This window comes from Daphnia magna, linkage group LG1 (genome assembly GCF_020631705.1).
Source record: "Daphnia magna isolate NIES linkage group LG1, ASM2063170v1.1, whole genome shotgun sequence".
NCBI classification, from domain to species: Eukaryota; Metazoa; Arthropoda; class Branchiopoda; order Diplostraca; family Daphniidae; genus Daphnia; species Daphnia magna.
Genome location: NC_059182.1, coordinates 16,744,653 through 16,757,139, shown reverse-complemented (window position 1 = coordinate 16,757,139; position 12,487 = coordinate 16,744,653). Strand labels below are relative to the sequence as shown.

Genomic DNA, 12,487 nt, shown 5'->3' with positions numbered 1-12,487 from the left:
GATATTCCAAGAGTCATCGTGTCAGCTCGCTTTATTATTTCATTCCTGCTGCAGAATATCTAAGAACAAACCGACCTCGTAACATGGGTCTAAACAGAGTGCAAGCTGTTTTTTATTTTAATTTTATTTCCTTTTCGTCATTTTTTTTTAAATCGCTTTTTGCCATCTTTTTTTGTTGTTGTTCACTTAGCATTCCCTTTTTTTTTTTCGCTTCTTGTTGTTGTTCCTGTTGTCTCTTTAGTCCATCTATAGCTACCCCTACTGAGAAAAGGGTCATCCCTTTTTTGGGGGAGAGCCTACAGAGTACTCCGTCACCGTCATTCTCCACGTGATATATTTTTTTTTCCTTGTTGTGTATAGTATGTTGGGATGTGCATACAAGTAACAGTAGTTAACGATCGAGACGATCATGAAAAAAAATGGGTACAGTTCTGAATTCCGTAGGACGACATTCAAGTACATCACAGCGTGATGGAAATAAGAAGAGTTCCAAATATCAGAGACTATATTTTCATTCAAATGGAGGTACAAGTATAAAGCTGTGATGTTTTCGGTGGTGAAGCCAATAACAGCTGACCAGATCGGAATTCCATTTCTATTGTACGGACATGTTTTCACCCAATTGTGCGTTTCAAAAAGTGAACCCCAATGTCTTCAATCATCTTCTTCTATATATGTCGTTACGACTATGACGACTATAGTCTTTAATTAAGTTCTGTGCATTTGAATGGCTATCTGGTCCGTGTGTGGACATCTGTTGAAAAATACACAAACAACATCACGAACGTGTCACAAAAGTTGAATGGGACGACTATCTTTGCATTTCTTTTTTGAAGCATCGCATTACGTGTGCCTTGCTTTCGTCATTGCCTTGTTTGACTGACAATGCACAACGAAACTCTTAACAGATAACACCACCAGTTTGACCACATTGAATCAATTCAGTTGGGACACGAACGTCTTTGTTTGTATATCGTCCGTTCTTATGTATCCAACAGTCCCTTACGCGTGTAGATGAAGACCATATTCACGCTCTATATACACACATATTGTATGTATTAACATAAGAGCATATGCTTAGATGTGACTTCAAATTCGAAAGCCAAGAAACAGCCAATGTTTATTAAGAATTCTTCGTGTGCTACAAGAAGAACTTTAAAGTCCGCCCTCCCCCCCTAAAACAAAATTTAAACGAGACTCTTTTTTTTTTTTAGAGTGTGGTAATTTTATATTCTTTTACTCCCTGATGAATAGGCACAACATGGAGGTATCCTTCGGGACTAAAGAGAACATGTTCTATATGGTGCAATATATATCCATCCTGTCAACGCTGTACACGCATACAAACGTATGTATATACACGACCAAAATCCATAGAGAAAGAAGGCAGCATAAGATTATAATGGATTCCTCCTTCTTGTTTTATTTTCATTTCTTTTTTCTTCTTCCAGGAGCTGCCGCGTCAGCAGCGGGCGTTCTATTAACGGAGAATACAACAAAAAAAAGATGAAAAGCAACGACATGTACTAAAAAAAAAGAAGAGGATCCGCTCCTTAAGGAAGATAGCGCATAAGGAATAAAAAAAAAAAACTCTTTTGCCCCGAAAGATAAAAAAAAAAAAGAAAAGGGATAAATATACAATAGATGTGTATATAGTAAGATTCCAATCTGGCCTTCCTAAATGGATGCACCATTCAAACGAAGTAGCGTCGATACATAGCTGAAGCTTCGCTAAAATAAAAGTGTTACGCAACTCACGCGGCTACATTTAAAAGTTTGGTGAGAGCCGCCGACCCAGCACGAAACTTGTTGTCGGTTGGAGATTTTCAAATCAATGGATATGTTCGAAACATTATAAATATGCTATAGCGGAGAGCTTGAAAAGAAAAAAAATGACACAACAAGAAGCGGCGTTATCTCCCGCTGTAAACTGATGCTGCTGCGTGAAAATAGAGAGAAAGGAAGTTTAAAAGAATTGAATATAGTATGTCTCTTGAGCTTGAACGACGTAATATACCAATGTGTATTTAAATGTCTGACGCAGTCGGAGGTTGACAAGCTGCTCAGAAGCTTTCCCGTGTGAACTGATAAAAATAAAAGACCAAAAATACCCAAATTGCCATTATAATACGTATAGATTTTTATGCACCAGAAGAGGGTTACTGCGGAAGCCTGTTCCATCGTCCGTATTAGACCCTTTATTTTCGACTCTTTTCTATTATCAATTGAATTCTTTAGACTGTTAAATAAAGACAAATATCAAACAAATCAAGTTCTGTTTGGTATATTTTATTTCCCTAGTCTTTCGATAGGCAAAAGGACTTGACGCAATCCGGCTTATTTGAATGGCAGCTAGATAACGCAAGAGCTCTTATATGGTGTGTAAATATACATACACACATAGTCTGACGTCGATCACAATGCACGTCATTACCGCCTCCTTTTGTCAGCCCAACCCTGCTGCGCGTACACACACACATAACAATCCTATTTCTTTTTGAATACTCCGCCAAAAGCGACTGGCAAATGACAGGATTCCAAACAGCTTTGAAATAACCGGAAAAAAAAAAAAACGTTTTCATAATCCAATAATCGGTTCGTGATATTTGCCTCCTTCTCTGACCGCATTTAAATATCTGTTAGACAGACTATGGGGGAGAAATGAAAAAAGAAAAATGAATAAAAAATGAATAGATAATATGTTTTTAAAAAATACTTTCGTGTTTGGAATAGTTGAGGTCACAGATCGTGTGGGAAGAAAGAAATCTATAAGAAAGACGAATATAATCAGTCGACGCACATACACAGACAATCTGTCTCTCTTGTCAGTCAAAATGTGAAGAGGCTTTTCAATTTTTATTTTTAAAGGGAGGAAAAGGAACTAAAATGAGAAGTGCGTGTGTATTCCAAACGGAAAAAGGGGGGACTTAAAAAAAAACAAAACAAAAAAAAACAGCCAATGTTTTTAAGTATTTCAATGTATGCGCACTTGTACAAAGAGATATATCCTATAGCAAAAGTTTTAGCTTCGTTGTCTGTGCAGTTCTTGTATTATTGACAGTCATTCGAGAAGTCTCTGTCAACATGACTATATAGCCTACGTTGGGACACACACAAAAAATGGGCGCTGGTTATTTGATTTATTCAAAAGCTTGCGAGTTCGGCCGTGATTTCAGTGAGCCCTCCAAAGAGACCCATATAACTATTTGAACAGGACACTCGAAAAAAAGAAGTATTTTATTTTTTTTCTCAGAGCTCCGTATAATAATACAGTCCTTCTGTTACTGTTGAAAAGTTTACTTTTTTTATTCAAACCAGCACAGCAAAAACTTGGAAGACGAGTTTACTGGTCCAAAAAGTCGAAACTGACGAACGAAACCATATGGAGTTGATTTATACCGTTTTCGAGCCGAAATCTTTCGTCTGTGAAAATTATAAGTTACTTGATTGTGTCTACACATTTGGCACTATTTTTTTCTACCCCATGCAAGTAGGCCACTAGTCAAAGTGACACAAAGACAATACAGCCTCTTTTACCCCAACTGGAAAGGAAACCAGAAAAACTTTGGCGCATAATAAATTACCCAGAACAACTCGTTGTCCGGCATACGGATTTCTTTCTTTCTCCATGTAGTTGACAGGAAAAGAAATGGGCCTTTAAAGAGTCGTATTGTGTTACTTGAAACTGCTAAAAACCAAATGACGTTTCTTCTTATGTACAGAAAAATTAAGAGCCGTATGGGGGACAGCTTTAAGCTTTGCATATTCATTGCTTCCCTGAACACGATATACCGCGGAAATTGAACGTGTCCGCCAAACTATATTAAATTTTTTTTAGATTAGTCCGCCATTGTTGGATGGCAACGTTAAATGTTCTGGAACATCAGCACCTTGCAGAGTGGGATTTTTATTTATTAGCGAGGGGCAATCTGACGTGACTGAGCGTTTCCAGCAAATCTTATCCACACAGGTGATTAACGACTGAGGCTGTTCGCATGTCTCCACCAAGAAGGCGTTGTTGAGTTGGGTGTAACTGGTGTTACCGCTAGTTAGTCATCAAAAAGCACCGTTGGAAACGATAGTTATATACACTACCGGTTGATGAGCTGACGTCGAAATGGACGAGCAATCTCGACAGCCCATCGTTAAATCTGCAGTAGAAACAAATCAATTTCAAACTGGACAACATGCCGCATCTTATTTGGTTCACTAAAAATATTTAATCTCTTCTCCATTCACAGCAGAACTTATTCATGTTAGGGACAGGTGTGTGTGTTATTTTACGCTGATTTGGGAAGTCCACGCGCAAGTGTTAAAGACCATCAGTTCGTTGTGTTGTTCTGTCTTAGGAATAAACGAACAGCGGAAAGACTAGTACGAACAGCTACAACTAGATGGCGATAGCTTTCGGTAACCCGTTTGAAATCGGTAATCAGCGGGAATTTCACCATAGCCGTTCGTGCACTGCATATCCAACGTTTTGCGTCAAATCATCTCTGCACCCCCCACCCTCCTATTGTAGAGTATTGATTAATCTTTTTTTTTTTGTTGCAGAAAGAACAAAATTCATGTCACGCATCAACTGTTTATTCAAGATAAACTTTCATGTAAAAAATGTTACGTAAAGGCGATAAGAAAAATCAGATGGATGAAAAAAAAGCTTATCCTATCGGCCTATGCTATAAATTTCAGAGTCAAAGTCCAGTGAACCGATGAAAAATTTATTATCATTTTATTATTTGAGCACAGAGAAGGCTTAAACAACTACATTTGTGAACCAGATTATGTCTCGGCTAAACAACATGTTTATGTACTAAATGTAAACTGGAGATTGTACAATGCGTGACACAAAGTAAGAGACTCGCTAAGTGGGAATTCCTTCAAATTGCTGGGAAATGGTGCAGCTTGCACGGAAACGAACCCTCGGGATCTCTTAATCAGTGATCGAAGCACAGTCTTTTTAACAACCCTGTCGCGGGGACTAAAGCCAATCCTTATATTTCAAGCAATTATCCTGGTTCAGCAAATCGAGTATCAAGCAAAACTATTATACAACCTAGTAATCTTACCTAGGTTGCTGAATCCTATCAATGCTATTTTTATGGGGACCCGCAGAGTGGGACAAACCTGCAAAGTGGGAAGAATCTCCTCTCGCACTGCCTGCCCCACTTTGTTGCACGCTACTGCCTAGCAACAAATGTTGCATCACATGTGCCTTAGTCTTGACAAAATATTAGACATGTACGTTCCAAAATCAGGACGAGCTGAAAAAAATCAGATGCGCTCACCGGTTAAATTATTTTTTTAAGTTTATGTGATCCATCGACCTGTTAAGGATTTCCCGCTTAAGGTATTACACAACGTAGCAATCATGTTACGTCGATTTCAATGCTGTTCGACGGAAGGAAAGGTAGACGCTTCAGCGACTTCCGTCAATTTTTCGACACTCTTCCGTTTTGCAACAAAAACGGACGTCATTCTAATGTACGCAGCCGTTTTGGCTGCAATGTTAAATGGAGTTTGCCTTCCGTTAATGGTGTTACTTTGGGGAGATCTGGCTAATATTATAATTGCATTTTCTGACTCCGGTGCAAATTATACTACGAGTGCAACGAGTGACATCACCAACACCTCGGGCTGTCTTCTTCCTCCCAACGCAACTGCAAACGGCCCGGTTTTTCAGTAATTTCTATTTCCATTCCAAATACGTTTATGTATTCTAAATAATGTTATTCTGTTGATCGCAGGTTGTTTACGAATGAAAGTGATGATATTATGGACTCTGTGGCTGTCTTTGCAATTGGCACCACTTGTCTCGCACTGTTTTCGGTTTTGTTTAATTTTATCTTTATCACATGTTTAAACATCTCAGCCGAAAATCAAGTGAGTATCCATTATTTTAATGTTTCAAATTATTTTGAATATAATTTTCGTTTGTATCAGATTTATAGATTACGGGGCTGCGTCGTGAAATCCATTTTGTCCCAGGAAATCAGTTGGCATGACACGAGAACGACAGACGGAATGGCCGTTCGTATTTCAGAGTACGTCTAACAATTTCTATTTAGATTATCCTTAAATTAAACCCAAATTCTTCTGTAGGGACTTGACGAAAATTCAAGATGGAATCGGTGAGAAAGTGGGACTTTTCATCTCGTACTCTTCAATTGCCATCAGCTGCCTCGTAACCGCCTTTTATTTTGGCTGGGAATTGGCATTGATTACATTAGTCGCTTTGCCCGTCCTGACTATCACCGCTGGAATTTTAGCCAAAATTCAATCGACATTAACAGCCAAAGAAACCGAAGCTTACGCCTCGGCTGGAAGTTTAGCTGAAGAAATCATTGGAGCCATTAAAACAGTAAACATGTTCAACGCTCAAGTAAAAGAAGCCAAACAATTTGAAGCTTCTATTAAACCCGCCCGAACAGCAGGAATTAAACGAGGGCTGGCCACGGCAATTGGAAGCGGTTTAGTTTGGGTCCTCACTTACGCCAGCTATGCGCTCACATTTTGGTACGGCATAAAGCTCATCCTGCAATCCAGTTGTAATGGAGAAAACACTAGCAAATACGATGCTGGAATACTCAACATTGTTTTCTTCAACATGCTGTACGCTGCCTTAAACGTCGGCAAACTATTTCCTTTTCTCGAAACGTTTTCAGCAGCTCGCGTTGCAGCTGCGGAAGTCTTTCGAATCCTTAATCAAATACCAGTGATAGATAGCTCTTCATCCGTTGGAAAACGATTGACAAACATCGAAGGTCACATCAAAATGGAGAACGTACATTTCGCTTATTTCTCACGTCCGGATGTGCCCGTTCTACGCGGGATCAGTTTCGAAGTAACAAGTGGACGAACAGTGGCTCTAGTCGGCCAAAGTGGTTGCGGAAAATCCACTTGTATTCAATTACTACAACGATTTTACGATCCCACTCGAGGCAAGATCACAATCGACGGCCATGACGTCAAGGAATTCAACGTGAGTTGGTTGCGTGAAAACATTGGCGTCGTCGGACAGGAGCCTGTTCTGTTCAGCATGAGTATCCGTGACAACATTCGATATGGACATCCAAATTATGATGACGTCTCTCAGGAAGATATCGAACTTGCTGCAAAACAAGCCAACGCTCATGATTTTGTTGCATCTCTGCCCCATTCTTACGATACTCTGGTGGGAGAACGTGGCGCTCATCTCAGTGGCGGACAGAAACAACGCATTGCAATCGCTCGTGCTCTCATTCGCAATCCGAAAATTTTATTATTCGATGAAGCTACTTCAGCACTCGACACGAAAAGTGAAGCTGTCGTTCAATCAGCTTTAGACAAAGCTCGGCAGGGACGGACTACGTTGATCGTTGCGCATCGACTCACCACCATCCGCAATGCTGATACCATTCTGGTATTCAACCGTGGTGTGATTGAGGTGAATTCGGTATAGTTTCAGGTTGGAATTTATCTGAATGTCAAACTGTATTTTAGGAGGAGGGAAACCATGATACTCTTATGAACAAAAGAGGACTTTATTATCATTTGGTTGAATCGCAAGAGCAAAGTTTTACGCCAGAAGATTACGACGATCAAAACGTGAATCCTCCGGAGAAACTTGGGTTGGTTCCAGGTTCGTTGGCACAGCAATTAAAAGCTGAGGCCAAAGTGCCAGAAAAGAACGGTGATTCTGTTCAGCATCTTCTTCCACTCAAACCTAAGGACGATGATGTTTCCATTTGGAAAATATTTAAATTGAACAAACCGGAATGGGGATACATTACGTTAGGAGTGATCGGATCAACCTTACTAGGATTGAGCACTCCTGTTTACGCTATGGTTTACGGTGAGCTCATGGGTTTGTTGGATCCATCATTACAACAAGAAGAGGCCCAACATTTGAACGATATCCTTGCACTGGTAAAACTGATATATTCTCAATTCGCAACTGATTAAATTGACGAAATTTTCACCGTTCAGATTTTCTTGGGTATCGCATTTGGCACCGGTATCGGTGCTTTTATGCAGACATTTATGCTAACCATTGCTGGAGAAAAACTCACCTTCCGTGTGAGGAAACTCATTTTCCAATCCATCCTAAAACAAAAGATTGGATGGTTTGATCAGCTGGAAAATTCCGTCGGTTCGCTCTGCGTTCGATTGTCCGGAGATGCTTCGGCTATCCAGGGAGCCACCGGTGCCAGGATAGGCCTCCTCGTCCAAGTTACCGTCAGTATTTTATTTGCGCTGACATTGTCATTAGTCTACAACTGGAAACTGGCATTAGTTAGCGGCGTATTTGTGCCCGTTGTTTTGCTATCGGGCGTTCTGCAAGTCAAAATGAACATGGGACAAATAGCTGCTAAAGCAAAGGCGCTGGAACAATCCACTCGGCTTGCTACGGAAGCCATTTCCAATATCCGAACAGTAGCTAGTCTTGGTCTGGAAGAAAAATTCAATAGTAATTACATGGCGTCTCTTCGTGAACCTTACAAAGTGGCCAAAAAATTAACACCCGTCCGTGCAGTCATCTTCGGATTGACGTGCAACATGTCCGGCTTCGCTTCCGTGGTCTGCATGTCGTACGGAAGTTATTTAATTCAAAACGAGGACCTACCTTACAAAGAAGTATTTAAAATCTGTGAAGCTCTCGTCTTTGGTATGGAAATGGTTGGACAAACATTGGCTTTCACGCCAAATTACGGCCGTGCCAAAACGGCAGCTAAACGGATCTTCCAACTCATCGAATGCAATTCACCGGATGAGAAAACAGCTAACAACACATCACCGGAATCAAATCATTTGGAAGGGGAAGGTAAAGTTGAATTTAAGGACGTGCATTTCCGTTACCCGACGAGGCCAGACGTTGCAGTTTTAAGAGGTTTATCCACCGTCATCCAACCTGGCCGGACAGTGGCTCTTGTCGGCCACAGCGGATGCGGGAAATCCACATTGATCCAGCTCCTCCAGCGTTTTTACGAGCCTGAGTCCGGAACGATTCTAGTCGATGACATAGACATTAGTCTCAGTTCAGCAAACTTACTTCGATCTAAAGTGGGTATCGTTTCACAAGAACCTGTCCTTTTCAACCGAACTATTGCGGAAAATATCGCTTACGGCGACTTGACGCGATCAGTCGCCATGGATGAAATTATTGAAGCCGCTAGAAATGCGAATATCCACAGTTTCATCCAATCTTTACCGCTTGGCTACGAGACCATAGCTGGACAAAGAGGTGCTCAATTAAGTGGTGGACAAAAACAGCGGCTGGCAATTGCTCGAGCACTGATCCGACATCCGCGAATTCTTTTACTGGATGAAGCGACTTCAGCTCTGGATGCGGAAAGCGAGAAAGTGGTTCAAGATGCGCTGGAACGAGCCGGACAAGGCAGGACGTGTATTATCGTCGCTCACCGTCTTAGCACTATCAAGGATGCCGATGAAATATTGGTGATTGATAGAGGCCAAATAAGAGAACAAGGAAAACATGGAGAATTAATTCAATTAAAAGGAATTTATCATCAATTGTGGACTCTTCAAGGCCTCAGTCAATGACGTCGTTGAAGAAAGTTGACTAGCGTTCTCTCTATAGGAGGACGAAGGTGCGAAGATGCGATCAACGATCACTAAAATTCTGAACCTTTTAGCGTTGCATTGAAAGATGAGGGCCTTAAAGATGCAATTCTTGTAGTCCCAAATAGCTAGTGAGTTAAAGATGCTATTAAACTTTTCCGTTCTCGATTAATTTGACGCTGATGTTTTGACAAATTAATCTTGATGTATTCAAAAAATTTGAGAATGAAAATAAACATTTCTCTTTGGAAGCATTCAGACTTTAAGTGCCTTACGTCGTGGTTTTTAATCGATCCGTCAACAAAAAAAAAAAAAAAAATCTACTTTATCTAGCGAAAGGATGAAGGTTTCCGAGCCTCAGATTCCGCTCGATCCCGCAGTTGGTGACGAACTATTTTGCCCATGACGTTTCTAGGAATCTCATCGATGAACGCGAGTCCTCCTCGCAGCAAAGATTCGTCGTGAACGTGATCTGCAAAATCAAATGATCGATAAACAATCAAATCAAATAAGATGGCTTTCCAAAATTATTGCGTATACTACCGTGTCAAAAAGTTTACTAGTCTTCTAGCATCCAATTTATCGTGACCTGGCTTTTTCATTGCATAAGCCATTGGTAATTCACCATAGTCTTCGCTTTTGATTCCCACAACAGCAGCGTCCTCGACTGCCGGATGCGATTTCAGGATCGCTTCTAGCTGGGATGGAATCACCTGTCAAAATCGTGCAAGACAATGAACATGTCCTGTATAATTTCATAATGTAATTTTTCTCTTTACATGGTGACCAAGGTATTTGATCAGCTCCTTGCTTCTCTGGACATAAAATACGTCTCCGTCGTCATCGTAATAGCCAACATCACCTGTGTGGATCCAACCATCTTTTACGATATCTGATGTTGCCTGTTAAGGATATTTGAATTGAATCGTCTGCCCATTCTGCCATTTAAAATGGATATGTTTATACCTCTGGATTATTCCAATATCCTTTAAATAACGAAGGACCTTTGAAGCATAATTCACCCTTTTGGTTTGGTCCCAGTATTTCCCCAGTGTTTTCGTCCACCACCTGACATTGTTCGACCCATTTCTAATATTTATTTTTAATATCATTTATTCATTTACTTTACCTTCATTAGATTCATTGGGCAGAGGTGCCCAACTGAATCTGGTTTCAACACATGGTTTTTGCCTAAGGATTTAGTAAAGATTTTATAGGTTCTATCAAATGTTATCCACGAGCGTTATTCTACTTACTTAACTCTTCAAGGCGATGATCGTTTTCCTCGTAATCGTAGAATGGACGCATTGTGCCAATGGCGAATTCCGTCATGCCGTAAAACTAAAGTAGGAATAAACCCATTTTTAAAACTAAATTATCTCCGGCGTATATTCCACAAGATGAACTTGCCATAAAGAAGGTCTTCAGCGAAGGTAGTTTCAAAAATAGTTTTCTTTGCAAGTTTTTGCTTAATTGACATTCCAGCAGTAAAGACGGCCTCTCATGCTGGACAAGTTGCTCGTTTCTGATTTCGGATGTTTAGTTATTGCCAATATGTGAGGAAAATAAAGCAAAGCGCGTTCCGGCTTGATAATTTAAAATCAGTTTAAAACATGATGTGTTAACAAAAAACTATTCCAACTTGAGTAGCCTACCTTGATTTGTTCGATGGCGTCAAATAACCATTCGTCTTTGTAGGTTGGCATCAAATACGTTTTGCTGTAGATGAGCACATCTCTAAGACCGAAAACGAGGCCCATGACGTTACCTATCCTCGGAACGAAGAGAGTTCTCATTACCGGGTCTGTTAGCCTTTGGTCTGATCAAATGGAAAACTATGAAACTGCGGAGATCTACATGATAGGCTTCTTGATTTCTACTACACACCGAGCTGTCAGTAGATAACTATAGATGTTCTGCTGAGTTAATAGAATTCCTTTTGGTTCCCCTGTTGTTCCACTTGAGAATACCATCGATAACGTTTCGTCTGGGTCGTAGGGCTCGGATCTTTCAAATTCATCTGACAAATGACATTGTTGTTAGACAAATTTAACGTTTAAAATTGTGGAGTTGATTGCTATCTTACCACGAGGAAACGCCTCATCGTCGAGAAGACGATTGAAAGGAGTACAGCCCTCGAACTGGCCTAGGACGAAGACTTCTTCTAATTCCGGACATTCAGTTTTAATAGCTCGGCACCTTTCCGCACTTTCCACATCGCACAGCAATAAGCGGCTATGGCTAGATCGTATCAGCTTAATCAACAGCTCTGCAATGTGCATATAAGAAGCTATATAAGTAAAGTTTTTATTTATTAGCTCTTGTTACTAGACCTTGTGAGAAAGAATGTTGTAAAGATGACAACACACAGCCTGACATCCATGTCGCCAAAAGGAAGCTAAAATAGTGGACATCGCTGTGGATTAAGCACGAAATCACATCTCCAGGATGATAGGCTCTTCTTTTAAACTGTGAAGCGATTTTGTAAGCATCTTCGATCAGCTGACTGGCAGTCACGCTAGCTTCCGTTTTCCAGTCAACCTGTAGATGAATATGGCCACTTATCGTTGGATTATTTCGTAAACTTTGGATCAACTTACGAAGAGCTCTAAATCGCCATGAAGTTGTATGAGCTTTTCGACCTTAGAAATGAGATAGTCGGGTACACGTTGCTTTGGAAATTCATCTTCTGGATTTCGGTTAAGATTAGGAAACAGAATTTTATTTTTGATTTGAGTCATTTAAGTTTTCCTGTACAGTAGCAGAAAAAGGTCTTCTCACAAATCGGCCGCTCAACTGACTTGGTTGAAAAACTGTCACGTCATTTATAGCCAATGGCATTTATAATCACATTACCCATACGAGAATACGTTTTGTTGTTGGAATAAACGGACATTGCCTTTGGTATTAGACAATTGCTACCCAC

The 12,487-nt window shown here is 40.4% G+C and overlaps 2 protein-coding genes across 2 annotated transcripts; one reads left to right on the top strand and one right to left on the bottom strand.

Annotated features, from left to right (window-relative positions):
• Positions 1 to 5,106: 5,106 nt before the first annotated feature.
• Positions 5,107 to 9,827, top strand: LOC116936660 (ATP-dependent translocase ABCB1). The gene is made up of 6 exons (XM_032943874.2): positions 5,107 to 5,682; positions 5,748 to 5,883; positions 5,944 to 6,044; positions 6,103 to 7,426; positions 7,483 to 7,908; positions 7,969 to 9,827. The coding sequence occupies exons 1-6, from the start codon at positions 5,372 to 5,374 to the stop codon at positions 9,541 to 9,543; spliced, it is 3,873 nt and encodes a 1,290-aa protein (XP_032799765.2). The 5' UTR covers positions 5,107 to 5,371; the 3' UTR covers positions 9,544 to 9,827.
• On the bottom strand, positions 9,821 to 12,343 carry LOC116936661 (luciferin 4-monooxygenase). The gene is given in 14 exon segments (XM_045178845.1): positions 9,821 to 10,033; positions 10,105 to 10,274; positions 10,341 to 10,463; positions 10,528 to 10,629; positions 10,691 to 10,752; positions 10,818 to 10,902; positions 10,972 to 11,031; positions 11,033 to 11,062; positions 11,064 to 11,147; positions 11,217 to 11,357; positions 11,359 to 11,380; positions 11,449 to 11,830; positions 11,895 to 12,102; positions 12,162 to 12,343. Coding segments are annotated over 14 exon segments (1,662 nt in total). The 5' UTR covers positions 12,303 to 12,343; the 3' UTR covers positions 9,821 to 9,981.
• Positions 12,344 to 12,487: the final 144 nt, after the last annotated feature.

What these genes read in the sequence shown, in the direction of transcription:
- LOC116936660 (XM_032943874.2), top strand. Translation starts at nt 5,372, where the DNA reads ATGTTACGTCGATTTCAATGCTGTTCGACGGAAGGAAAGGTAGACGCT. An exon ending in ACATCTCAGCCGAAAATCAA is followed by an intron (nt 5,884 to 5,943) that starts GTGAGTATCCAT and finishes CGTTTGTATCAG; the next exon opens with ATTTATAGATTACGGGGCTG. An exon ending in TCAACCGTGGTGTGATTGAG is followed by an intron (nt 7,427 to 7,482) that starts GTGAATTCGGTA and finishes ACTGTATTTTAG; the next exon opens with GAGGAGGGAAACCATGATAC.